This window comes from Caloenas nicobarica, chromosome 3 (assembly GCF_036013445.1).
Source record: "Caloenas nicobarica isolate bCalNic1 chromosome 3, bCalNic1.hap1, whole genome shotgun sequence".
NCBI lineage: Eukaryota > Metazoa > Chordata > Aves > Columbiformes > Columbidae > Caloenas > Caloenas nicobarica.
This window is the reverse complement of record NC_088247.1, coordinates 98,104,722-98,132,004: the sequence shown is the minus strand read 5'-3', so window position 1 is coordinate 98,132,004 and position 27,283 is coordinate 98,104,722. Positions and strand designations below refer to the sequence as shown.

Genomic DNA, 27,283 nt, shown 5'->3' with positions numbered 1-27,283 from the left:
TTGCGTATTTTCTTCACTGAGCTAGTAAAAGTCGCCCTCAGGAAACAAAGCCTCCATCTCCCTAATGGCCCTCAGAACAACTGAATGTCACATATAACTCACTTCATTAATTGCTGGCTTATAATCAGCAAAATTTTGCTTGGTATGTCAAGAAGCCCACGTCCACATAGGTGCTGAGAGGGAGCACAAGGTTCAGTTTTTAGGACACCAGCCAACGTCGCAGAATCCACAGCAAACAGATACCTCCAAGATCTCACGAACTGGGCTGGTCTCCCATTCACATCTCATGTCTCCTGATACTGAGCAGTCAGAAGAGTAAGCCCTTGAAATAGGAACAAACCCAGGGTTCTTCCTTTGAATATGATTTTAAATAAAATCATAGTCAAAGCAAACCTTTCACAAAACAGTGAAGATCCGAGCAACTGTTCAGTTACTGTATACAAGGGAAAAAGAGAGAAGGGCTGTAATTCACTCTGCATGAGCCAGCGCAGGCAGGACACAGGAACAACCACAAAACCAAGGATGAAATGCAGAATAAATTTATTTTCATTACCTTGTCAGCCATGGGATCCCTGAAGCAGCACCCAGGCAGAAGCTCACAAGCAGGGACAACAGGCACCATGGAGCTCAGTCCATGCTAGAGGATCACCAAACCCACCGTTTTCACCTGGATTTCAAGGGTTCACACAGGTGTAATTTACCACTGTGTTTTGTTTGTTCTCACAGCGTGGCAGGAACCTTAAGGATGTTCCACAAGGTGCCTGTAAGTTTATCACAGGTGTTATCTAAACAGAGATATTCTAGTTGTCCAACACACAAGACTAAACAATTACTATGATACATGTGTTTTTCTCCGCCCCAGCCACATGCCACTTGAGCGTGTTTACAATCCTCCTTGGCAATCTTCCATTTTTTCCCCACACCTTCCAACTGTATTTTGAAAGAAATCAGAAGTGTTGTTTCTGCATCACTCACAAAGCCCAGTTAATGGGACATACACTGAACGTCTGTCCAGCTGGGTTTTTATTGCTCAGAAAGGGATACGCAGTCTGCAAGTCCTAACAGGAGCTTATGTATCACGAGTGGAACCATAACGCACTGACTTCTGGTCAGCAGAAATTAAGGCATGAGGGGAACATACATCACCACACATTGGCCATCTCCCAGCCTGGGAGCAGCTGAGCAAAGAGTCCGAGAAACTAAACTGACCCTTTTTGTGGTGCTCTTCTTTACCAACTATGCATTCAGAGACATAAGAGAGATACAAATGAGCAACCTGTCTTTATCATATCTGAGGGATGACAATGATGTCGGCCAAAGAATGTAGTTGAGAAATTCACTATATCCATTCTATGCATCTATATAACACATTGCTCACTTCTTGAACTTTCCAGCAACAAAACTCCACTTTAAGACAAGATGTGCATTGTTTTTTAATTATACCATAAATAATAGTTTCTGCAATATTACATATTTCTAAGTCTACATCCAAAGAAAGTTCTGAAGTTTGGGGAATACTTTCAGTGCATTCTGTGTAGTCACTTCTATAACTTCTTCAACTGGAATTCCTTTAATTTTGGCAATATATTCTGCAGCAATGTAAATATTTTTTGGTTCATTTCTCATCTGAAAAAGAAAAAAAGAACAAATTACAGATCCCTACAGGTGACAGTCATTTCAGATTCAGTGCCTCCTCACACAACTTCAGTCAGATCGTGGCATCTGTGGCAGAAATTATAACTATCCTTCTTGGTTTACAGTTGGACTCAATCTTAAGGGTCTTTTCCCACCTAAACGATTCCATGATTCTTGAATTCTTTTCCCCTTTGCCCATTCCTGGAATTTCTTCTCCTTTCCCAGCCTCAAGAGCACAGATTTTTTAATCTCAAAATCTTCACTTGGTAACCTCTTTTGTCCCTTGTCCGTACTTACACTACATCACTCTCCCGTGCCAGTAATTAACTTCCATAATGTGTGGGTTTGGATATACACACACAGAGGTTCCTCCCCAAATAATTTACCTGTTTTTCAGGCCCCAAAGCAGGAGAGTCAGTTTCTAAGCACATACTTTCCAGAGGTAACAGCTTCACAAGTTTCTGCTTCTTGAAGAAAATAAGACAGTTATTAAATGCTTTATGCACTTAGACCTGTGGCAAAAAACAAAAAAAAAGTACGAAGGAAGGATATCCTCTGCATTTAAAAGCAGTATCAAAAGACTTTGGTGCCACTGCCTGCATTTTATCAACAACTTCAGAATGAAAGCAAGAATACCAGGAAGGTATACTTCAAGAAGTCCCTTCAAATTTAGATTATCTCATTTTCTAAATATCTGAAGTACTATTATCTAAACACTGAATCCACTGTTATTTATTAAATCGTGTAATTATATTGCACAAAATAACCTATACTGAGAGTTGCCAGTGCAATTTTAATTTACTATTTTGCTGTATCTATAGTATTTGTGTAGCTTTTTCCCACCACTGCTTTTACTCCTCAACATCAGTTTGTTTTCCTTTCTCCAAGTTCCTAACCTCATCTCTATCTACATCCATCCCTCACATCCCCTCCACTTCAATCATGCCCTTTCCTTTCTAACATTTCATGAGCTTAACACAAAAAGTGTTAATGATACAGGATGGAAACAGACTGGTCCCCCAAAATAATAGAGTCAGCATACCTTGCAGCAGCCCAGAGTAGAAATTAAAAGAGCAGTCTCACCAAATCAAGGGCTGAACCTGACTGAAAACATCTTTATGGAATTTAGCTGCTTCTTTGCTGGGCGTACCTTGTGATAATCGCAATTTTTCAAAGGTCTGTAACAACCAATTTTGAGCAGATTTCCTTTTGAACAAAAAGTGTCACAGCACTGAGACACAAACTAGTCCTTTTCCACATGGCATGTCCCTGCTCTAAAAGAGTACAGTGACAGAAGCTTCCAATGAAGAGTTCATCAGAAACCACATTAAACTGAGAAAAAAATGCCTATTTTCTTAACCCTTGTTACTGGGGAATAGCTGGACTGTTTTAGCCAAAATTTCCTCTCAAACTCTAGCTAAGGCAATAGCCTCACATAGAAATTTAGCCAAAGTAAAAATGTGCAATGCTATAAGCAACTGACACTCCTACTGAGAAATGTCAGGTGATAGCAACCGTACACACATACTGCTAGTCCCACTTCAAACTGTACAAACTTAAAAAATGAGCATATTCCTGAGCTGCACAGTAAAAACAGTTCTGTTTGCCATCGTAAACTGTCAGCTACTAGCTGAAATCCCAAAGCACTGAGAAGAAGCAAACCCCTTTAAATGTTACCTGTTCACTCCTTATAATGGAAGGAGGAATGGAGAAGAAGTATCCAGCTTTCACCCCGTCCATCGCTACAGACGGCTTCCCATCAAATGCATGGAGCAACACCTTCGTAGCACCTCGGAGGAAAGAAGCAAACCAACTCATGAGCAGCTTTTACAGCAGGTCTGCAATGTCAGCTTCCAATGGGACCTCAGCCCCATAAAGAATGAATACAGAACCTCTGCACTATTCCTCCCAACTTTCATGTACACAAACTGATGTGAGGACATGGCAAAACTGAAGAAATCCTGTTGCCAAAAAAACATGATAGGAGAAAATGCATTAAACACATACCTTGTTCCTTTAAGAGATTAATGGTTGGTCTTCCAGCTGAGCGGGAATGAACATTTCTGCACAGCAAGGAAAGGACTGGCATTAGGAAATTCAGCAAAATACTTTTTTTTTTTTTGTAAACACAAATGAACTATCAGCAGCTTTGGAAGAAAGCAATTAATCTTTATTACACCTTTTATCGGGAAAAAAATCTAGAGACATATGCATGAACCATTTTAGCTACAGTGAAGATATAGCAACAGCATTGCAAAGACAGGACACAGGAGACCACTTCATTCAAGTGCAAACATAGCAAAAATTCTATAAATAAATCTCAAATTGCAGATTGACAGGACACTTGTGCCAGTTTAATCCATGTAAGAAAAGTTCTGTGGGCTCTTAGTAACTACAAATCCTGGGAAATATTTACACGTTACTGAGATCTGGAAAATTATTCTACTAATATAAATAAAACCTACAAAGGCAAATCCAGTCTTCTTGCTAACTCAATCTGCTTGATCAAGACCTGTCTTTGTCCTTCCTTCTGTTCATCTGTGCTGGCAAATCTGGGAGTGAAATCTAGTCCAACCTAGAGTACAAGAAGAGAAGTGAAAATATTTTAGAAACCTAACAGTTGACTAAACCACAATACCATATATAAAGGCAAACGATGCTTCGAACCTGCAAGGCATTTCAAAATATATATACTAGAGATTGCAATTACAGTGAGCTCAACTGTAGCTTAACTCAGAAAGGAATCCATTCTCTACCATAAGCTTTTCAACTATGAAAGCACTTGTGAGTGTATTTAACATCTTAATCTGCAACTGGTTTTCTGGGGGTTTATATTCTATTGAATATTATTTCAGTTTAAGTCTCAAATCTGGATCTCCAATATAAGTAAAATTTCTGACCTGAACCTGTAGCTTTAGCCCTACCTCTAACAAAAAATTAACCTTTAATAATATACTTTTTTGATTTAAACATGTTCAGGCAAAATTTAAAGTTTGTCAAAGCAGACCCACTCACAGTTACACCAACCAAAGTCCTTGATATACACTACAAGTACAACATGGCGAGTGTAGCTACAAAGCTCTGCCAATAACTGCTTTTTCTGCAGCCAGTGCAGAAACAGCCATAAGTCCCTCCAATACCAACGCACAAAAGACAGACTCTACCCTAAAGCTTTCAAGCCTCAATTAGTTTATAAACAAATGTAAGACAGGAGACAACATGCAGATACAGACAGAGGAGGGATCACAAGAAGAAGACTGTACAAGTCAGTGAGGTGTACCGAAATCATCGCTTAGCCTGACTTTGCCAGGGAAGAAAGCAGGGAGGATCTGAATGAGGATATCAACATGACTTGACACGTCACTGTGCCAGAGAACAGCTCAAAAGACATTTAAGATAAAATAGCATAATTATGCAATTCTTCCTACTAAATCCACCAGCATAAATGCCATCTATTTCCCAATAGTGATAATGAAGGAAAAGAGGGAATCGGGTAAATCTATGATGGAAAGCACGTCAAGACAATTACAAATCGGAATTAGAGCTTGTTCAGCCTGACAGCAATACTTATTGCATACACAAAACCAAGTATTCAGTAAGTTTCTATAATTCTGGTGACCGATGCTGCCAAAGACACAGATGTTTAAACAAGTTATGGAATGCTACTTACTTCTCCGATTCCCACCAATTTGTCTTTGTAGAGTTCTATAAGTGGCAATGCAGCATCCAGATCCTGCAAAAACAAATTAAAGATGCAACCCTCACTGCCTTTACAAGATGGAAGGGGTATGAACTCAGCATTATGATTAAATTAGAACTTCCTTCATTGTTCTTGAATTCTTTACCTTAAAACTTGCCATTACTGCAAGTTGTGCAGTCAGACAGATTTTAGAAACCTGCAGGATTTCCCTTCTCTACTTAATGACCCTCCATCTCAATTTGATATTTCCACAGAAGCATAAGAGGCGATTAAAACAAGGCCTATAAAAAGCCTGGTAACATCAAATGGCTGCAGAAAAACTCCAGGTTTTTCAGGCTAAGGACACAAATGGTCGCCTTCAACTTCCCATGCTAGCAAAGGGACATCTGCAAAGGCACACATGTGCTGCTTGCCGTAAGCAAAACACTCACTCGGGATTTTTAACATTGTTTCACTGCAGTTATATGACCAGATGACTCCAGTGAACCAATTCTGCTTCAGGACTAACAAAAACAAATGGATGTGCTAAGAGACCCTGGGATTTGGTCTGCTGGGTATTCTGTATTACAGAAGCGCAGAAAAGTCCCTGGGCAGATCTGAAGTTAATTTGGGCAGACTGGAGCATCCCGTCATCTGCCCTGAGCAATCCCAGCAGCACTTCATAGCTGCACTGACCTAACTTGCCCGTGCTTTACCTTCAAAGTAACGCTGCGCTGCTCCTCTGGCGAAACCTCTTGGACCGGGTGAACTCCCAGGCAGGGCAGAACAAACCCTGGGAACCTGGACGCAGAATATGTATCAGTAGCGTGAGGGACTGGAGAAGGCTGAGATCTCATCAATGCTTAAAAGTATCTCAAGGGTGGGTGACAAGAGGACGGGACCAGACTCTTTTCAGTGGTGCCCAACAACAGGATGAGGGACAACGGGCACAGACTGAAGCACAGGAGGTTCCATCTGAATATGAGGAGAAACAACTTCTCAGTGAGGGTGACAGAGCCCTGGAACAGGCTGCCCAGAGAGGCTGTGGAGTCTCCTCTGGAGACATTCAAACCTGCTTGGACACCTTCCTGTGCGATCTGCTCTGGTGAACCTGCTTTCGCAGGTGGGTTGGACTAAATCTCCAGCGGTCCTTCCAACCCAACCATTCCGTGGACCACAGAGAAAACAAGTTTGGAGCCAAAAAGCAAGCCCGGCCTGACCAAGGCAAAGGGCGGCACGTCCCCCGCCGCCAGTCGCTCCCGTCACGGCGCGGACACGGGTGGGCCCCGCACCTCTCCGACAGCTCCACGACGCTCCGGAACTCCCCCGCCTGCTCCGACACCACCAGCAGCGCCGACACCGCCGCCTGCGGCAGACAGAAACCCCCGACCCGCTGAGGCCGGGCCGGGCCGGGCGGCGGGGCCGGGGAGGAGCGGGGAGAGGGTCGCTGCCGGCCGCCTCACCTGCTCCGCCGCCCGCACCACGGCCGCCACGTCCTGCAAGAGACACGCACCGCCTCAGCGCCGGGGCCGCGCCGCCGCCATGCCGCGCCGCGCCCGCCCCTCCGCGCCTCACCGCCTGGAAGCAGGGCGCGGCGAGGTGGCAGTGGCAGTCCACCGGCCCCGCCGCCATGCCGCGCCCGCGGATGACGGGAAGGGGAGGGGAGGGGAGCCCGCGGGTTCTGCTTCCGGGCCGGCATTTTCCTGGCGGCGGAGGCGGGAAATGGCGGCCGGCTCGGCCCCGCCGTTGTTGTCGCCGCCGCCGCCGCCGCCGGGAGAGGCGGACGCGGGGCTGGCGCTCAGCGCGGCCGCCGCCCGGCGCGACCCGCGGGTGCGCTGCTGCTCGCGGCGCGGGCTGAGCGAGGTGCTGGCGCTGTGCGCGCCCTTCGTGCGGGCCCTGGCGCAGGGGCAGCCGGGCGGGCCCGCCGCCGCGGGAGAGGCGCTCTGGGTGAGGCTGAGCGGGAGCGGCGGGACCGTGCGGCTGTGTCCCCTGAGGTGGCCGGCCCGGGCAGGGCGGCGCGGGGGCTGCAGGGGCCGCGTCAGCCGCAGGCGGTGCGGCCCCGCACCCCAAGGGTGGCTGCTCAGGCCCCCCCACTGTCTTGCAGAACTTCGAGGCAGCGGTGAGGGAGAACGTTACCATCGATGGGCAGCCCTGGGAGGAGACTTCGGAGGACTCCGAGCTGCAGAGCGGTATGTGTTGGTTTCCATTAGTTTCCTGCTCTGGGTGGTTTTGTTCTGGCTTTTTTTTTTTTTTTTTTTTTGCATGTGGTATTTTTAATTGGGTGTTTTTTCCGCCAGCTGTCTGTGGCAGTAAGGATGCTCATGGAGCAAACTCCAGCTCGGATGTGCCTGTGTAAAGCTCTGGAGAGCTGCCCTGCAGGAGCGTGGTTCTGGCAGAGCAGTGCTCGTAAACGAAAAGGGTGACCAAGACATGTAGTGACCTGTGTCCCAGAAAAGAGGAAACAGCTTTATCTGAAGGAACCTTGCTCGATTTGACACTTCTGTCAAGATCCTTGTAGATCTTGAGGCACAAGTTCCAGCTCTCAGTGGTATGGTGCCTACATAACTAAAAGTTGGACTTGATCCTTGTGGGTCCCTTCCAGCTCAGGGCGTTCTGTCATTCTATAAAGGATCTTCTCTTGAATGCCAGAGAAAAGCAGCTTAGAGACTCCCAAAGTACCTGATATTAGCATGGCAAAAATCAAGGTTTATCAAAGTTTAATGGCAGCTGTCTTGCTGGAAAGTCTACAGCAAGCTTTTAGGAAGCTGGTATTTCAAAGCAAGATTTTTTCATTCGAGAGGTTAGGAAAGAGTATGTTCCATTTCATCAGCTTCTCCTATCAAAGGGAATATAAAAAATTTAATGGGATAGAGTAAAGTGGTCTATTTTTAAAGCTAGAACACAGCAATAGCTTCCTAGTCCGGAGGCTTCCCACCCCTCTGGGCAATTGTGTTCTGTTTTGGACAGCCCTGATGGTGAAAAATTCCTTTCCTGTGGCCTGTTGGAATTTCCTTTGCAGTAACCTGTCTGTTGCTGCTCTTCCTTTTGCTGCACACCTCTGGGAAGAGGCTGCCTCTGTCCCCTCTGGAACCACCTTTTAGGTAGCTGAGGGTAGCAGTTGTATTACCCCCTAGCATTCTGTTCTCCTGGCTGAGCAAGCCCAGCTCCCTCGGCTGCTTCTCCTACATCCTGTGCTCCAGATGCCAGCCATCTCGGTGGTCTTCCATTGGAATTGCTCCAGTACTCAATGACAGTCTCTCAGAGGATCCAGGCTAGGATGTTATGGTCTAGGTAGGTGAGAATCGTGGCTGGATCATTGAGCTCAGAGGTTTAATTGCTCATACTTTTACCTCAGGGTTGATTACAAGGTGTCTATTCTGGGACCTGTTCTTGTTACTGTCTTTATCCGTGACCTGGACGAGGAGGTGGAAGGTGCCCTCACCCAGTTTGCAGCTAACATCAACCAGGGTGGGATGCAGCAAATATGCTCAAGGGCAGGCCCGTTCAGTGGAGCATAAACAGGTTGGAGAAATGCATCTGGGAATCTCGTGAAGTTCAGCAAGGACAAAAAGCAAAGCCCTAAACCTGGAATGGGATAACCCCCTGCAGAGGTGCAGGATGCCAAGGGCCTGAGGGTCCTGGTGGGCTAACCGTGAGCCAGCCTAGGATATTGTGTCAACGGGAGTGCAGTCATTTGATCCAGGGAAGTGATTAGTTGCCTTTCCTCTGCACTTCGCGAGAGCACATCTGGAGTAGTGCACTCAGTTTGACAAACTGGAGTGGAGGACTGGAGCACTTGCCGTGTGGGTTGAGCCTGAGCGAACTGGCTTGTTTAGCCCAGAGAAGAGCAGCCAGCCTTCTGGTACCTACAGGGGTTACAGGAAATATGGAGCCAGCCTACTGAGGAGTGGGAGAACCACAGGCAAGGGTCATATTGAAAGGAGAGGTTCTAACCTGACGTAAGGGAGTAAAAAAATCACTACTGGGATAACTGAGCATTGTCCAGAGAGCTTGCATAGCCTCCAGCACTGGAGGCTTCCAAGAACCAACTGGACAAAAGTGTCTGGAGTGACCTGGTTTGAACTGGGTGTTGACCCTGGCTGGTGTGAGCAGGAGGCTTGAGTCAGGAGGAGCCTCCTGAAGCCCATTCCAGCCTGAGTGATCTTGTGATGGGGACATTGGCCAGGACCTCTTCCTAACAGGAGACTAGTAGTATGTTTGTTGCTGCTATTTAATATACAAATTAAGTAATAATTTAAAATTATTGCTATATAATAATATATGTGATAAATACAATATGCTTATAATGGTTGTCTTTCAAGTAACAGTAGTGGAGAATATTGGTAGTGTGGTGTCCAAACAAAATTTCAGTGTGATTCATTTGCTCGCCTGTGTTAGCATTAGATGTGTTTTGCCTGCAACTTGATGCTTTTTACAGTGGCACGAAGCTGAAAATACAGATATATTGAACTGGCTATGGAGAAAGAGCTCCTTGAGCTGTTTTTTGGTCAGGAAGCTTCTGCAGTTGCAGTTCTAGATTGATAACACTCCAGCTCCTTTTACTCTAAGGTCAAAAATGCACTGCTTTTGTGATGCAAAATGCCAAACTGATTCAGCCTCACTTAACTCATTCAAATTTGTTCAAAAATTCTTAACAGGATTTTCTTAATAGGAAAACTTGGTCCAGATGGATGTTATTTTCAGTAAGGTATCCTTTCTCCGTACAAGTCTAACTTTATGCCAGCTGAGATACTGTGATCTTACTGCAGCTGGCGTAAAGCAGGTGTAAGGACTGTATTGTGCTTTTCAATTTGGCATAATTATTCATGTACCTATCTGATCCAGTTTGAATCACCAAGCGACCTGGCATTTTGTGCCTTCAGTGTTTACGTTGACCAGTGGTTCAGGTCTTTCCTCTCTGTACTTAAATGATTTCATGTTCATCATAAAACAAACAAACCAACCTGCAAACTCTTAAAACCTTGATTTTTGCCTTTCTGAGGTTTACAATAATCTGATTCTACACAGATTGACCAAGAGAGGGTGCTCAAAATTCGTTCTTTACCACTGCGTTGAAAACATTGCATGACTTGCAAGTTGTGCTCAATACATTAGTAGGAACATTGAATTTAAATGCTAAGGAGTTTACAAAATTAAATTGAAAAACTAAGAACGCAAGACTATTGTCAACGTTTCAAACCTCCACTGGGGGAGAAAAATTACATGAGTGTGCACATGGAAGAATATAGAAATATGCACTACCTTTCAGTTACATGCAGTTAGGATATAAGATTGAGCAGTTCTGTTTCCTTCTACAACTCTTAATTGTTTATAGTTTATAATGTAGGCATTTGCTTGTCTATGAAACCAGTTTTAAAATAGTATCTTAAGCTTTTAAAATTGTTAATTACCGTCTTGGAGAAGCTAAGTACCTTTAGTAGGGTAGCAATAGTAAAAACACCAGTTGACAGCCAAAAATATGTTCTAGGTATTTAGTCTAGTCTTATGATTGGGAAAGCAAGCTGCAAAAGTCAGCTTCTGCCACATACCGTCTCTTGGGTCTCAAATGATGAAAGATGATGTTTTGGTTTTTGCGGAGTCCTTATGACTAGTCATTACAGATGTCACCAAGATGCCGAATATTTCATTAATGTGGCATCTTATATTGTGCTGGAGCTGGAGTTCAGAGAAGGACAATGAGGCTCGTGAGGGGTCTGAAGAACAAGTTTGAGGAGGAGCTGAAGGGCTGGGGCTGTTCAGCCTGGAGAAAAGGAGGCTGAGGGGAGACCTTGTTGCTGTCTACAACTACCTGAAAGGAGGTTGTAGCATGGAGGGTGTTGGGTTCTTCTCCCAAGTAGCAAGTGATAGGACAAGAGGAAATGGCCTCAAGTTGCATCAGGGAAGATTCAGATTGGACATTAGGAAGGATTTCTTCCCGAAGAGGGTTGTCAAGCATTGGAACAGGCTGCCCAGGGAAGTGGTGGAGTCACCATCCCTGAAGGTATTTAAAAGACATGTAGATGAGGTTCTTAGGGACATGGGTTAGTGCCAGAGTTAGGTTATGGTTGGACTCGATGATCTTAAAAGTCTTTTCCAACCAAAATGATTCTATGATTGTGATGTTAAACTGCATATTTGTACTCTATATGATATAAAATCCGTTAGGCTTCAAATTACTGTTTGAACAGTTGGTGTTTGTTTACTGCTTGTAAATTATGCAGATAAACCGCTTTTCTTGCTGCATTTTGCATTGCTTTTTTCAATTGAAAAACAAGTTATCTTGAAAGAGAGCCATTTCTTTGTGAGACTTTCTTCATAGATTCAGAGTTCATAGTTAATTACATTTTTGATTTTTTTCACAGATGGTTCTCTGCCTCCTCTCTGCCCCACACCGAGGTCTTTTACTTCAAAAGTAACTGGCCACCATCAAGTTGTGCTCTAATTTTTATATGATTTCTTATTTCAGATCTAAAGCTGGTTTTTTCCTTATAACTTTCTCTCAAATTAAAAAAAAAAGTAGGATAATTCCTACAATAACTTTGTATGTTTGTCATATTTAGGTTCCAGTATTAAAATTCTTGAAGATCAATTTGATGAACTAGTAGTAGAGACAACAGCAAAGCGTAAGCAGTGGCCTAAAAAGATCCTGATGCATGCTGTCCAAACCATGAAAGCAGAGCAAGAGATGTTGGTGAGTAATCTAAGATTTTCAGAGAACCTTTGCATATAGTAGCTGCTGACCACATGTAACTCGAAGAAATAAATCATCTAATCTTGACCTTTAAGGTCCTTCCTGTAGGTGCTTTTGATCCTTTGTCATATAGTGAAATTGGGTTTTTGCATTGTTTCTTCGGTAAAATGAGTGTTACTACAAAATAGTGTGACTGTGAGTGAATCGGGCCTGTGGGACAGTTCCCCAAGTTACTTAAACAGACTGCTTCAACATGAGGACTCATGGTTTACAAGCCAGTATACACCTATTTATCTTGTCAGATCCAGGTTTCTGAAATGCTTGGCTGAAGGCTGGTTGAGGTACTAAATCTTATGATACATACAGATATTATCATGTGCAGTATATGAGTGTTAGAAAGATGTCTGTGTTTTTCTAAGCGCTGTCGTTGAGCTAGTAACTACATTGAGTAAATACTTTCAGTAAAGACAGGAAAAAAAATAATGTGGATTAATGAATAGGTACAGTAATTTCTCTACACTGAGTATAGAGTAATTACTGGCATTAAACAACCTAGTCGTGTCCTTGGTTGCTAAATTTCTTTCCTGCATGGGGAAGACTTTTTTTTACACTGAGGGTGGTGAAACACTGGCACAAGTTGCCCAGAGAGGTGGTAGATGCCCCATTCCTGGAGACATTCCAGGCCAGGCTGGACGGGGCTCTGAGCAACCTGATCTGGTTGAAGATGTCCCTGCTCATGGCAGGGGGGTTGGGCTAGATGAGCTTTGAAGGTCCCTTCCAACCCAAACTATTCTATGATACTTGTGCAAAGGTACTAGTGGTTTCTCTGCTTTTGGTTGAGGAATTTTTATGTTCTTTTTGACCCTAGCTACTCCTGGGATGCCTGTTTTTTGAGGCATAAAGAGCAACTATGAAGATGCAGTATTTAAATGCAGTTTATCTGGAGAGAACCATTCATTAGTGTGGTGATCCCTCTGTAATTGTCAAAGCCAGAGATCATCCTGTAGATTTTCAGTCGATACATTCTGTGATGTTTGAGGATAATGCAAGCAATGTTTGTTCTTGTGCTTGGAGCTGTTACTGTAAACTTGCTAAGAAGATTTTTGAACTGTGAAAAACTTGCTCCAGTAAAACTACAGGGAGGAATAATTAACTTTCCTCCTACTCTCTTTTGGTTGAAGAAGGTTGAAGGACTGCTTCTGAAGTAGTGAGGAATACTGACTTGCAGATGATCTAACTTACATTCCCATGTCTTTGCTTTGTTTCCTTCTTCCCTTGTAGTTACTTCTAATTCCACCTTTTAATATAAATAATTAATAAAACTAATATTTTGTTATTATTAACTTCATGTCAGAATTGACTGATGTCATCACAAGACTCACGTAGGAACAAAAAGCCAGAGAGCCTGGTTTGTGAAGGAGAGTGTTCTAATTTACACATAAGTAGTTGCAGGCCTAGAATGTAGTCATTTAAATAGTTTTCTTATTTTTTTGTCTTTATGTACTCTTCATTCGAGTTTGCTCCTCTGTGAACGCGTACTGGTTTTGTGAATGGCTCCTGAGCAGCTCTTTTTCCTCAGTTGTGCAGCAGGTGGCAATGCTTCTTGCAAAATACCTGGATTTCAGTTTAGTTCTCGTGCTTTAATACTTAGAATTCTGAAAACTATAGCAGATTTTAGAGATGTGTTTGTAGTGAACTTAACTGTGTTAACCAAAAAACTATTTCCAGTAACTGCATATCTATAAACTGTACCGCTAATACATTCTTTATCTAAATAATTCTACTGTCATCTCCCTGTATTAAGACTTTCTCCATTGTTCTGACTGCTGTGTGTATATTAGCTATCTATTAAACTGAAAGGGTATTTCAGAATTTTTTTATTATTATTTTTTTTTCCCCCATATGCAGAAGCTCTACCAGCCTGTGGTAACACCAGAAGAGATAAGACCCCAGCCTTCTCAAGGTAAAGATTTCATGGGGAGGACAACTGTACCGATGAAACACTGCCTGCCTTACTGATTAGCTGTAAATGTTTAAGCAGTTTCCTCTCTTTAAATTTATTTAAAATAAACTGTTTAAATAATCAACTAAAATAGCTAGAAGTTTGTCATAACTGAATGTATTGCTGCATCAGTTCGTTGTGTCCATTTCTCCTGTTCTAAGTCCCATCTGCTGTTAGGTGCTGTACTTAAAGGCAAAAGCCGGCTGCTGTGTCTGTATTGGGTAGAAATTGTCACAGAGCTGCCCTCGGTAGGTTTTGTTACTTCTCTTCTTCACCACTGGTGGTGGCCAGATGGGGAACTAGATGGACCGCTGACATTATACTTTGACCGTTCTGGTGTTCCTTTTACATGAATACTAGAAATGCTTCAGTCTCTCTTCCTAATCAGTCTGTTTCTTCAGGGAATTGAAAACAGTTGTGTAGTACTCAGGGACAGCAGCGTTCGTTCTCCTAGCTTGCAAAGTAGGCATCAAATTTTATCTTGCCATGTGTCGTTTACAAGGATTGGTGAAGAAAGAAAACTGCAAACAGTGTCCGAAGTTTGCTACATGCTTTTGAAAGGTTGTTTATACAAACTCCTTGGAACAAGGTGGTGTATTTTGCAGCTGATGACTGGGATGTGCTTTGATAAGGCTGGCCTTAAGGACTGGAAAGTTCTATCTTCCCTGTTCTTAAATATTGAAAAATAACGGAATTTACCAATGCTGTTCCAAGTTGAAAAGCGTGGTACGCAACTCTCACTATGGATTACTGCACATAATGTAAAGCTGGTGTAACAAGCCGTGGTGTTAAGTGAAGTTTGAGAAGCTGAGCTTAATCTTCCAGTTCTCACCCTGCTGATCTGCCTTCACCCTGGGCATCGTTTCCTCTTTGCAGACAGGAGACTTTGCTTCCAGAAGCGCCAGCCTGTGCAGCAAAGCAGCTAACAGGAGCAGTAAAAAGGCGTCGCTTCGTATCTGGATTTCTTTTGGTTTCGAGTATCCAGATCTGTGTTTTTCTGATGTGAATTAAGTACTTCTTGCAAGTTAGTAACAGTTTGCACCAAGGTATTGCCTTTTTACATTAGGTAACAGCAAAGTCCTAGCCCAGATCGCAGATAGTTTGTGCTGAATTTTAGTATTATGTAGTCTTTGGGAAGTTTATGTATCCCGGTTTAGCAAGTACAGTGGCCACAAACTAAAATGTTTACATTACTCAATACCTTTCATTTCCTTTTTTCATTTCCCTTTGTTTTGGAAAGCCTTGAACACTGAGGAATATAATGCTGTCCATGTAAAGCTGAACTGCAGGCAAATTTCATTTGACTGTGTATCAGTCTTTCTATATAACTGGAATAATCCAGGTAATAGTTTTTATTTAACCCCTTCCTTGCCATTTCCTAGGCAGGCTTCTAATTCTAATACTCTGCTGTAAGAATGCTTCATTATGGACACATCCTCTTTTAGAGAAGGTCCATTCATAGGCCTCCACAGTATGTTTAAAGAGGCTGCTGTGGGTGTGGTTTTCCTTCCAGACTCTGAATTATAGTGCATTTTAGTGTCCATGTCCATACATGGATTATCTGTTCCTAAACCCAGTCTGATCAGCACGTTGGGCATGCAGACAGACAATTCAACAAAACACCATCTCTTCCTTCTTACTACATTTCAGCAGGGGATCACTGTCACCCTGTGCTACAATACAGTGATTGACTGAAATTATCTGGAGTAGCACTAATGAGATAGACTTCAAAGCAGAACGCTGTGTTTAAATCTGCAAAGGTTTAGGGGTGAGTGCACCATCTAACGCAGTATCATGCTGCCGGCACTGGTGAAGCCCTGCAGAAAAATAATAGTAGTGGAGGTGAGGCTGCTTATTTCCCAGGGGCACACATGCTTATCTGCTGATTTTTCAGTTTTCGTTGGTGGCATAGCATTGCAGACAGAATAATGGCAGAGAACGTGCAAATCACGTAAAGAATAATTATTGCTTGTAAATCAATTGTCAAAGACATCTATCATGTTGATGATCCTGTGAAGTTGTTACTGCAATCAAGTATATTCCGTTTTCCTCCAGTATCTGCACCTGCTGTCTGCTTCGATGTTTCTGAAAGCTTCTTTTTCTTTCTTTTCTTATGAATGCAGTTCATGTTGTTTATGCTTGGTTCTTTTTTATTCTTGTATTAATGCTTGGTAAGTTAAGCCAGGAGAAAAATGTAGCCTTTACTGTACAAGTAGACTTGTTGGAGCTTTAATATTATTTTTTCCTATCTTTAAAATGGATTTTCTTCATCTCATTTTCTCCACAGCTGTGTTTATTCTTCTATTTTCATATATTTTTATCAAATATGAGCTTGAAAGGCTTGAAAACAGATTGTTTTTCTTTGTAACTGTTCTCTTTATGTCAGATACTGCCTTTGCATCTCATGTTTTGTATAAGCTGCAGGTTTTCTAGTGAAGAACTGTCGTGGCTTGCTGTAGTTGAGACCGCCAGACACTACTACCTTTTGAGTGATAAAGAGTAATAATAGTAGGATGAAATATACCGGCAGTTACTGTCAATGCTATAATGAAAGGGATGTTTTGTAGGTTTAAACTTTATACAGGGACTGCTTTTCTGTCTGATTTCTAAGAACTCCATAGCAAGTGCTGGGGGAGGGAGTTATGTTTCAGAAGTTTATCTGGGCTTCGTGTTTTTCTGTAGATGCTTACATCGTAGATCTGAAGCAGGTGACAGAAATGGCATCCAAGCAGATCAGTGGAGCAATGAAGGTGAGATCTCTGTGTGTTCCGAGAGGATATGTTTTTTATTTTCTTGATCTGTTAATATGTCACTAAACAGGAGTTCTAACTCCTCTTGTTGATAGTTTTGTACAAAAAAGTGTGTGCTTTTGAAGCAAGTATATCTTTAGGTTTGGACTGCTGAAGTTGTATCTGTAAAGCTTTCCCCCTCACATGGTAGTAAGGAGGATTACCCTGTGGCTATAGGAAATATTTTTTACAGAGATTTTAGAACCTGCAGCATATGAAAAATAAAATATCTTTTGAAAACCTGTATACCTTCATATAGCATGTGACATTTATTACTTCAGTACCAGCTTAGACATGAACTGTGGTGTTCCTGTGATGCTAAGTCAGCTTAGAGATGTCACGAAGGAACTTTTAAACTTGACATACTTGCATGGCCTCTGAGTTTAGACCTGGTCACTGCTAGGCTGGTAGCTCTGAGTTCCCAGCCTTCATCTGCCATCCTGAGGACCATCTCTGCAGACACTGAAGCTTTTGTGCCTGTCAGAGTCTAATTAACATATTTTATTCACTGTAACCATTACTTTTCCCGTGTAACATGAGATACTTGGGTTTGTTTTTGCAGTCTCTGCCAGCACTAATAGAACGAGCAGAAGGTTTTTCCCAAGTGTTAACTTGGCAACCAACCTTGGAACTCTGCAAGCTGCGGCAAGAAGTCTTTGTTGGTTGCAATGTGAAGCAGGAAAATAATGTCCAAAAGTTTGTATCACCAGGAGAAGTCACGCCCACAAATGCTGATACCAGTAAAAATTGTGTCTTGCTAAAAAGAAAAAAAGCCATAGATTCATCAGAAAGAAGACGCTATCCACTTCGGAGGAAAATTACTCTCAGCTCATGAATTTCTCATTTACTGTTTTCAGATTGGAGACTTGATCGTACTCTTGTTCAGTGTGCTCAGTCTTTTTTCTTAAACCTTCGTCTCCTGTCTAATTCAGTGCTACACATGGCACTTTCATTACTTATTCAGTCTTTGATCCTTTTAAATATTTCTATGTTTACTGTTACACTGATGGTATATAAAAGCCTACGCATACCAGTAGCATCTGATATCCGGCAAGTGTATTTGCTGATTAACTCTCTTTTATTTGCTCTTTTATTACAGCATTTAGCTTGAGTCGTCATCCTTCTCAGGGCTGTGCAGGTGCTTTATGTATGTGAGTAGTCTTTTAGTAAACCACTAAGGGCTCGTTTACATTAAGCATGTCTCTGAAGAGATTGGAGAGTGACTAGTTCTCCTAATGCACCTTCATTTATTACTGAGTCGGATAGCTGTTTTTTAAATAAATTAAAAAGAAATAGACACCGGACCGTATAGGAAACACCAGATTTGCTATGATGTGACAGTTTTTAGAAAAGCCACACACAAATGTGACATTGGTTCCTGCTATTCCACCTTTCCTGAATTTAGGTCAGCTGGGCTTATTTATAGTCATGTTTGTTTAAACTTGGATTTTTAGTAACTGTATGTACCTACTTGCAGTGTGCTCTTCTGAACAAGGATCTGACCATCCACATTTTACCATCTGATATTTCATTTCCTGTAATCCAACTATGCAGTCTGGGGGTTTCCTGGACAATATTTCTACACATTACAGGATCTTGACCTGGGTCATATATGCATTTGTGATGTTTGACTAAACTTCAAAGATCAGTTTAGGCTAGTAAATGGTATTAAGTTGAGCTAGCTTACTTTTAGTTTTTCTTTACAGGTTAGTACCTAAACAATAGCACAGTAGTGCTAATTTGAGCATTGTGCCTTAACCATTCATAACTTTTTCTGTTTTATGATTGCATGTGCTTGCAGTAAATACATCTAATATGTAACGTATTTCTCACACAGTAAATGGAGGGGGTTTTTTTAGAAGCTTTATTAATGAAATGTACTGTGGTAAGAAGGTTAGCTCCGATTTAATGCCTTAAGAGACCGAAAATTTTCAAGAAAATGTGTGACAGATTTTAGCATCATTTATTTCGTAAAGGTGAGCAACTGTACCAAGACTTTGTATATTTAATCCTCTGTAAATATTTGTTTCCCGTCGCTCTTGTATATACAAAAGTGTGTTTTTATACAAAGTAAATTAAATCAATTAAGAAAGATCAAAGTTTCAGTTATTGTTGTTGGTTCTAATCCTGGAATAGGTAGTGACTGAGCAGTGAGTGTACTTCAGAAGACACCTGTGTTAAATTTTGGCTCAAGTCACTGAAGTAGTTCCATTCACTGCCTTTTAACTGTTATTAATCTCAGGGCTACAAAGCGTCTAATGCAAGAGAGGGCAGGATGTGAGAGGGACTGGAGCAACGAAGCTGTGGAACGAGTGACTGGGAGGGTTTTTCACACAGCAACTTGCTGCTCTAGCAGCTTTAAGCACGTGTGCTCCGTGCTGGGTTAAAAATCCCCACCATGGCTTCCTTCACCGAGATCCACAGATACTGTGCAAGATTTAGCATGTCTGCCATGACGATATTTGAACATTTTCTGTGTTGATAGGAAGACTCCCTGCTGTTCTCTCCAAATAATGATAGGCCAGCACAGAAAACAGTGAGGAACAGGCACGTCTCAAATGGCCAAGGTAGGACAAATGCCTTAAGAAATATGGAGGGAGAGCACTGTGGGTTAAGACTTAATAAGTGAATTAATAAATTCACCCTACAGTGCATGTTAGTGTTGTGAGATTGCAGGATGGGTCGTCTGCATGGGATTCAAAGGAAAGTGGGAGTGAGTGCCCTGAGTGAGGACAGTTGGGTCTTGTTCCATCACTGTTGTTTCAGCTGCAGCTGAGTGGAAAAATAAAAATGCATCTGGAAGCACTGGCCAAATAAATAGCATAAAGAAGGATGGCGAAAACAGTCAATAAAGATTCAAAGTGCAATGTGAGCTGTGAATTTATAAATCTCCGGTGGCTGCTTTTGGCCAAGTGGCAATGGAATGGAAGGACCTTCCTTTAAGTGTAAGTTCTGGGATGAGCTACACTCAACGCTTCGATGTTCAGCTGTTTTTCAAATGATTATTAAAAATTTCTACAGCAAGTGATACCTGCAGCTAGCACTGCCTGGGATCTATTCTTCCCACTGCCAGAAATATATAAAATATTTTTTTTCCCATTCCAGTGGTCTTTTGTCCTTCAGTTAACTTTTCATAGAAATCAGCAGTGTTGTGCAACACAAGTGTCTAATCAGGCTTCTACTGAAATGTCACAACATCCAAACTTGTTATTTTTAACTTGGGGCGAATTGGTATTGCATCAAGAAATGTCTGGTAGTTTTTCTTTATATAGCCTTTGAATCTTGTAAGGCAGCTCAGTGGTGATAAACGCTTGAGAACATTTGCAAACCGAGTTTGAATTTCTTGGCTTTTTGGGGTGAGATGGAACATCTCATTTTTTTGTTAGTGTTGTAGTGCCAGCGGCGTGCCTATGGCTCGTGAGGGTGCGCCATCCCCACTGAAGAACAACTTGCAAATTGGAGCAGTATCTACGCATGCTTTTGCTACGTGTAGTTTTTGAATAAATGGGATGATGAACAGCATGCAGGGAAGCTCCTCTTCCAGAAACTTCCTGTGGACACCAGTGTCTCTTTGAAAGCTTGGGTGCTCTGAAACCCAGTCCTGCTACGTGCCGTTCTTCAGAAGAGCCGCGCTGGTCTAAGCTGTGTTCAGCCGCTCTGGGCTGCGTGTGTGTAGGCTGCTTCAGAGCAGACAAAAATCACCGATAAACTGCCATTCTAGAATGTAAACTCAGCTGACTAGACTGCTTTCTGGGCTTGTTTTCTCTCCTGCGTAGAAACGTTCTGCCTTTACTGCTGTGTTACCTGGAATTACTGTGTAGGCATCTGATACAGATGTACCAGAGATAGCTTGAATACTGAGCAGAAACTTGTCCCCAATAAGCAAATTTTGACTTTTCATTTCCTTTGCCACTTTGAACGAGGGCAGACTGTACTCAGGCTCAAGGGGACTGTCCTGTGACTTGTCCCATAATTGTGGGATCCTGGGAACCTTACTCTATGGCTGTCGGGAGTTATTCAATGAAGTAGATATTTATTCAGCACTAAAAAATTATTGGTAAGCTGCTTGGGACATGATGCTGTTAGATCTCTTGGTTGTGCAGTTGCCAAAAACGGGTGCGTTGCTTCTGGAAAAGCACGAGAGGTTCATGTGGGGCCAGTTGGAAGTCCCTCTGTGGAAGGAGGCTTTTATTTCCTGCAGATCACTCCAAAGGGCTGTTGAGGTATTTTGCCCGCATGGTTCATAGATTTTATTGCAAGACAATATACCTGTTCTCCAAGCTTCCAAAAATACCGGATTCTAGCCTGTTTACTTCAGCTGCGCTTAAGCTACAAAGGCAACAAGGAGCCCTGTGCTCTCCTTTTAAGCAACTATCCCAAGTATGTTTCCACTCGTGCCCATATTTTCACTGCTGTTCTTTAACTGCCTGATGTGTAATTAATGCAAGATTGGACTGTTTCAGTGGAGCAGTTGAGAGCGACTCACCCTTACCGCCTGGCTGCCGGGGCTGCCCTCCAGGAGGTGTTGGTTTGGATCCCCTCAGCTGGAGAACAGTGCTGAACCACAGTGCTTCTGCCACCTCCATGAGCACCCCTTTGGTGAGCATCCTGGTGTTGATGCGTTGGGTGATGGAGGAAGGGAGAAGCAAGACTGCTTTTAAAGAAACCAGGGGGCTGTAAGATGCTTGGGAGACCCAGTGCAGTCTGGGGATGCAGGGTAGGTCAAGGCACTTTGGCAAAGGAGGCTCGTCTGGGTTATGGGTCATTCCGATAGGGAAGGCTCACAGGTACTCAGTCTTCCAGGGTTGGAGGAGCTCTGGGAATGCGCAAAAGCAAAGGTTGGGGTAGCCCGGAAGATGGAAACACAAGCTGCTTTGAGGTGGAGCAGCTGGAGAGAAGAGCTTCCCACCAAGGAAGTCCTGCTCAGATTTGTCAGTAATGCTGGTGGTCCTGGAGACTACCAGGAAACCCGTAGCAGGGCACAGACCTCAGTTTGACTCTTCTGGGCAGCGCAATTCTCTCACCTTCCACACGAACTGTGTGCCAGATCTTCCTGAAAGGATAGTCTCTATTTACTCAGTTTACGAACTTCGTAACCTCATCTTCGTCTAAGCTGGATGACTCAAACTTCTAGGGAAAACAGAAAAATAGGGAAGTATCTGATTTATTAAGATACTTGGGGCTTTATGGCTGACTGCCCTGCAGGTTGGGGGCACCTAACCCTGCTCACATGGCCATGTGTTCACCAGCTGTGAGTCAAGCACAGCCAGGAGTGCACATCAGGTACCACATACAAATGAAGTACCTCTCGGTGCAAACAGCTTTTCTTTCGTGCAGAGCAGAAGGACATAGCGGTTTAATTAAAATGTAGGGAAAAGTGGAGGGATAAAAGAAACATTGTTCCGGCTGATAAAATACTCTAGGCCGAACAGTCGAACGGAGATATTTTTGCCGGCGGCAACTGCGTTTTCAGCAGTCCGTGTCTGGCTTCGCCTTTACAAGAAGCCTGAGGCATTTCCTTATTATTTAAAGGAACAGGGCGAGTAGCGAAAGTGAAAATCGCTTTATCCCGGCACCGGTGCCGTGTCCTCAAGCCCCCGAACCCTGACTGAACCGGCTGTCACTTCTCCGGAGCTCACGCCGCTTCTGAGAGCCGATGTCGCAGAAGCTCAGCCGGCAGGAGCGGCCGGGGGTGAGCCGGTCGCCCGCACCGGGGGGGCATCGCCCGGGGGGCGCTACGGGAGGGCTGGGCCGGCTCCCGGGGGCAGCCTGGCCTCCTCGCCCTGCCGCCGGGAGGAAACGTGGGGAGAAGAGAAACTGCGGTGCGGTTATTTCTGCAGCCGAAAGCGCGAGTCGGGCCGCCCGGAGGGGTGTCGGGTCGGGACCGGCCGGGCACCGGGGCTGGGGCTCTCCGGGGGATTTTCAGGCAGCTCCTGCCCGGCAGCAGCGTGCCCCGGGGGTGCGGGCTTTCCCCCGGCTCCCGGGGGCTGAGCAGACGCCGCGGTCCCGGGGGACGGGCACCCTTGCCGGCGCGGGGGGCTGAGAGCCGGGGCATCCGGCCCGGGGGGGGAAGCAGTGGGGACCAGGGGGTCCAGGCGATCCGGGGCTCCCGGTTCCCCCCGGCGTGGCGCAACTGTCGCCGAGCTCCATGTGACGGCCATGCGGGCGGCGGGGCGGCCCGGAGCGGGGCGGTGCGGCGGGGCTCCCGCGGTGGAGCGGCGGCTCCGCCCCCGGGCCGAGGGGTGCCAGGTGCCGGGGCGGTGCGTCCCCTGCCCCTCCCCGGCCCGCCCTGCTCTCCCTTCCCCTCCCAACCCTGCGGGCCGGGGGAGCCCAGCGGCGCCCCGGGGCGGCTCCGCAGCCGGCGGGATGTCCTGCGCCGTCCCGGCGGCGGGGGGCAGCGCGCTGCCTCGGAGCGCGGCGGCCGAGGGCAGCCAGCAGGTAGGGGCAGGGGCAGCGGCAGGGCGGCGGGGATCAGCGCTGGAGGCGGGCGGGCGGGCACATGGGGCTGAGTCACGCCGGGCAGCGCCTTGTCGGGGGTGCCCGCTGCCCCCGGGCATTTGCCCTTCTCTTCCCGGGAGGCGGCTGCGGCGCCGGTGGGATAGCAGGCGACCCGGCGGCGGTGCGCGGAAAGCTCCCTGCAGCCGGCACACGGCGCGATCAGCGGCTTTTCCCCCGCCGCACGCAGCCGGGAGGGCACCGGGAGAAGCCGCGGGAGGGGAGCGGGGCTGCTCCGCCGCCAGCGGGTGCGGCTGCAGCGGGAGCCCGGCTTTCCTCCCCGCCGCTCGCACCTCCGTCTCCTCGTTCGCCCCGGGGCAAGGCAGGTGGAAAACGCTGCCCGTCGTGCGGAGCAGGAGCGCAGGTCCCCGCCGTGGGTGACGGGGGTGCGCAAGTTTCTCCATCAGCGGGGCTCTGCAGCATCCCCCGGGCATCCCTGCCGGCTTCCACCTCTCCGCCTCGGGGCCCACCTGTGCAGCGGGGCGGGGGGATGCGCTGCCCTTTGCAGGCACCGTGCGGTCTGCGGGAGGCCGGGGTCAGGTGCTCTGAAATTGGGAGTATGTGCCCGCGCTCAGCAACCCTTTTACACCCGAGTTCAGGAGCCTCTGCGTGTACCCTAAAAACCAGCGAGATATTTCTGGCTCATGTCTTCCAGAGTCACGAAGAAGACGACAGGAAAGTAAGGAGGAGAGAAAAAAACCGAGTTGCTGCGCAGAGGAGCCGAAAGAAGCAAACTCAGAAAGCAGATAAACTTCACGAGGTGAATGGATACTTGACGTTTTGCGGGCACATCTTGGGTACCAAGCATGGGACTTTACAATAAACAGGACTTCTTAAGCAGATGCGGGCCTGTCTTCACACTAATCCAGCTCAGAGGGCTGTGGTGTGAGGCAGAGAGAAATGTGCTGCAGGGTGCCTGGCCAGGAGCCCCTGGACACCGATGCTCATGTTAGTGCAGCTCTGCCACTGATGACACTGCCAGGGAGAGATGTGGTCTTGCCCTCGCCTTGCCCTTGCCTTGCCCTCCCTCTTTTGCCATTCCCCTGGCCACCCAGTGAACTGGATCACAGGGCTCCTCTGGGCTAAAACAAACCCATTTTCTTCCGGATTAGTGTTAAGCTTGTCACATTCTCTATGGCAATGGATGAATGTTTGCTGCCTTACGCGGGAGAAGGCGACGGAGGAGGAGGGGACCACGCTGCTTAGTGGCAGTACTGGCTTAAGTCAATTCTAAAACTGTGGTGTGAGACAGAAATACCCTGTTGAAAAGGCTTCTTAGGAACTTTCAAACCTCCAAGCATGAGAGCTCAGTTCAGTTAGCTGTTATACTTGTATGCTCTGATAAATAACAGTGGGTGTTTCCAAAAAACCCATGAAAGTAACAGATTCTTCCAGAAACTCTTAATACTTCTTCTCAATATCACAATGTGGTGTCGTTTTCTCTGGTCCTCAGTGCAAATGCTGGAGGACAGGAATCCCCTTTCTCTGTTTTTGGATGTTACCTCACACAACAGTGCTTCTGTTGTAGCTGGGGCTCTTGGGGTAAGTGTTTGTGCTGCTGCTGCAATTGTGGCCAAGTCAGTTGTTCAACTCTGGAGGTTCGGCACAGGCTTTTCTTTTTCTCAGTGTGGAAGGATCTGCCAATAGTCAGCAGAGGCCAAGAAGGACAACGTGGAGAGTTTGGGGTTTGGTTTTTCCCAGATGTCCTCTGAGTCAGCGCCTGAGAAAGCCAGGTGCAGGGTACTTCTGGAAAGGGGTAACCCCTGGCTTTTGTGGAATAATTTCTGGGCCCTGCGCCATCCTGCAGCCACTCTGATGTTCCTCCTGGACTTGATGATCTTCCTCGTGCTGGGAATCTTCATCTCAGGCACGGGAGTTTTCCCAGATGCAGGCAGATCTGTTTGAATAGGCGTTCATTCTTAGCAAGAACAATTTGATAGTCTCATTCCTGAAAATGGGACAGAGCAACGAGAGAGTAATACTTACTACAAAACCCAACCCCATGGGGCTTGGGGCAACAAGAGGTGGGCAGAGCCAGAGCTGGGGATGGACGACTTTGCTGGAGTTGGCAGCAACAATGTGTCAGGAGTACCATGCCTGTTTTACTCCGTGAGAGGTGGTGAGTGGAGGAAGGATGCGAGGGAGGGCAAGGGGATCCACTCCTGCAACCAAGGGCAGCAGAAGCAGTCCCAGGCTGCCCAGAGGAGCACTGCGTGAGACGTTCTCCCTGCTGCCTGCTAAACAGCCCTTTTAAGGCATGTGTAGGCTTTGAAGTTTGCTCTGAAGCTTTCCCAGGGGGGTGAGATTGAGTGGGTGAGTGTTGAGCCCTCGGCCAGCAGCGAGGTGCAGACACCTGCAGGTTTTCTGTGGGCTGGCTCTGAACCTCTAGCTCTCTGCTCTTTGGGATGAGAAGTCTTGACAGCAGGGACACTTGAGAGGTGCAGTTATCAAAAAAATGTAACGTGCAAGCCTTGCATCCATTAATAGACATATGCTGCAGAACACCCCAAAACTCCCCTGCAGTTAATAGCAGCTTGTTCACTGCCAGAGAAGCCTTAGCTCAAAAGCAGCCTGGGTCAGCGATAACTAAGGCAGTGGTCAGACCTTCTGGTGACAAAGTGGGGCTGAGAACAAGCTGGCTTGGTGCTCCCCTCCTCCTGCCCTTGAGTTCCCGGGCACCTGAGCAGGTGGTGACAAGCCCTGGCCAGGCTGGTACTGGATGCGTTGTGCCAAGTGTGCATCTCAGCTGGCACCTGGGGAAATGGCCTTTCGCACCTTGGCCCAGGGCAGGGGCTGCCCTTTCCTCCCCAGCAATGCCAGCCACTGGCTTTTCCCAGCACCTACCTGCGCTCGGTGCTTTCATTTTCTCTGCTCTGACAGGGCAGAGCAGGGTGGGCTCTTCCCAGCAGAGGTGGCCCTGGGGCTGGAAGAGGCCACCAAGGGGACGCAGCCACCCACGCCTGTAGCCCTGGGCTGCTAGGGACACCCGAGGGCCAGCGGCACCTCCTGGTCTTCAGGGCTGTGCAAGGAGTCGCTGCGTGGTCAGGGTACAGGTCATAAAGCACTTGCTCTGTTCCAGCACCCAGGCCGTGTCTGTCTTTCGTTTGCATTTTGCACATTGCAATGAGAAACCACACTTTTCTACTGATACATGAATATACTCAAGGTGGAATCACTGAAAAGAATGTTTTGACTATGAGTAGGCTCTTATTTTTTTTTTTTTTCTCCTTCCAGGAATATGAGTCTCTTGAGCAAGAAAATACCTCCCTGAAAAGAGAAATCGTAAAGCTAACAGATGAAATGAAACACTTGAGTGAAGTGTTGAAGGATCATGAAAAGATCTGTCCACTATTGCACTGCACCATGAACTTTGTGACCGTACCAAGGCCCGATGCACTCGCCAGCTGCCTGCCAAGATGAGAGCTCTCCTCGATCGCCTTTAAATGTGATTGTGTGAAAGTGCCATTAACAGGAGATTTGAAGAACCACCTGTTTATGATGCAGGTCTTCCATCGAAGAGGGTTGGATATGACCACACAGCCCTTCTCCATGTTGAAGTGCTATAGTCTTCTGAATCTCAGGAAAACACCAGCGTGGGAAAAAAGACAACTCGAACTGCGACTTCTTATTTGGTAGAATCTTCGAGACGTGGTTTTGCATTCAGAAATGTCAAAGTGTGATGCAGCCCACCGTCGCGTGATGGAATGTAGACAGGGAAAACTCCCAGCCCTGGGCTGGGATGTCTTTGTCCCACACATCCACTGCCAGTAACCCTTTGTCACTTGTCATCCCTGTGTATCACCTTCTGGCTGCTGTTTTTTTTTCTCTAAATAGGTTTGGTTAATAAAAGCGATGTCCCATCTTTATGATGTTCTCTACCTTCTTCAGTAATGAAAGTCTTTATAACATCTCCACTTTTTCTTTACTGGTCAAATCCAAAGTCTAATGCTAACCTTCCGGTCAGTTGTTTTATTATTTGCTTATCACCTCTT

At 45.6% G+C, this 27,283-nt stretch overlaps 3 protein-coding genes across 6 annotated transcripts; 2 read left to right on the top strand and 1 right to left on the bottom strand.

Moving 5' to 3' along the window:
• Nucleotides 1–549: 549 nt before the first annotated feature.
• TATDN3 (TatD DNase domain containing 3) lies at nt 550–6,957 on the bottom strand. Of its 4 annotated transcripts, none has more exons than XM_065632249.1 (10): nt 6,890–6,957; nt 6,778–6,810; nt 6,535–6,680; nt 6,031–6,115; nt 5,306–5,368; nt 4,101–4,210; nt 3,643–3,698; nt 3,313–3,425; nt 2,022–2,102; nt 550–1,626 (listed from the first exon to the last, which is right to left on the bottom strand). In XM_065632249.1, exons 1-10 carry the CDS (start codon nt 6,944–6,946, stop codon nt 1,483–1,485), a joined length of 888 nt encoding a protein of 295 aa, XP_065488321.1. In that variant the 5' UTR covers nt 6,947–6,957; the 3' UTR covers nt 550–1,482. The 4 variants fall into 4 exon arrangements, with proteins under 4 accessions (XP_065488321.1, XP_065488322.1, XP_065488323.1 ...); XM_065632250.1 differs by having other exon boundaries at nt 2,022–2,099; XM_065632251.1 differs by having other exon boundaries at nt 6,607–6,680.
• Nucleotides 6,958–7,017: 60 nt separating this feature from the next.
• NSL1 (NSL1 component of MIS12 kinetochore complex) lies at nt 7,018–18,862 on the top strand. Its single transcript, XM_065632248.1, has 6 exons — nt 7,018–7,261; nt 7,419–7,503; nt 11,875–12,005; nt 13,914–13,968; nt 16,690–16,757; nt 17,359–18,862. Exons 1-6 carry the CDS (start codon nt 7,037–7,039, stop codon nt 17,629–17,631), a joined length of 837 nt encoding a protein of 278 aa, XP_065488320.1. The 5' UTR covers nt 7,018–7,036; the 3' UTR covers nt 17,632–18,862.
• A 4,093-nt stretch (nt 18,863–22,955) lies between these two features.
• On the top strand, nt 22,956–27,065 carry BATF3 (basic leucine zipper ATF-like transcription factor 3). Its single transcript, XM_065632519.1, has 3 exons — nt 22,956–23,234; nt 23,947–24,051; nt 26,526–27,065. Exons 1-3 carry the CDS (start codon nt 22,956–22,958, stop codon nt 26,709–26,711), a joined length of 570 nt encoding a protein of 189 aa, XP_065488591.1. The 3' UTR covers nt 26,712–27,065.
• The last annotated feature ends 218 nt before the right edge of the window (nt 27,066–27,283 follow it).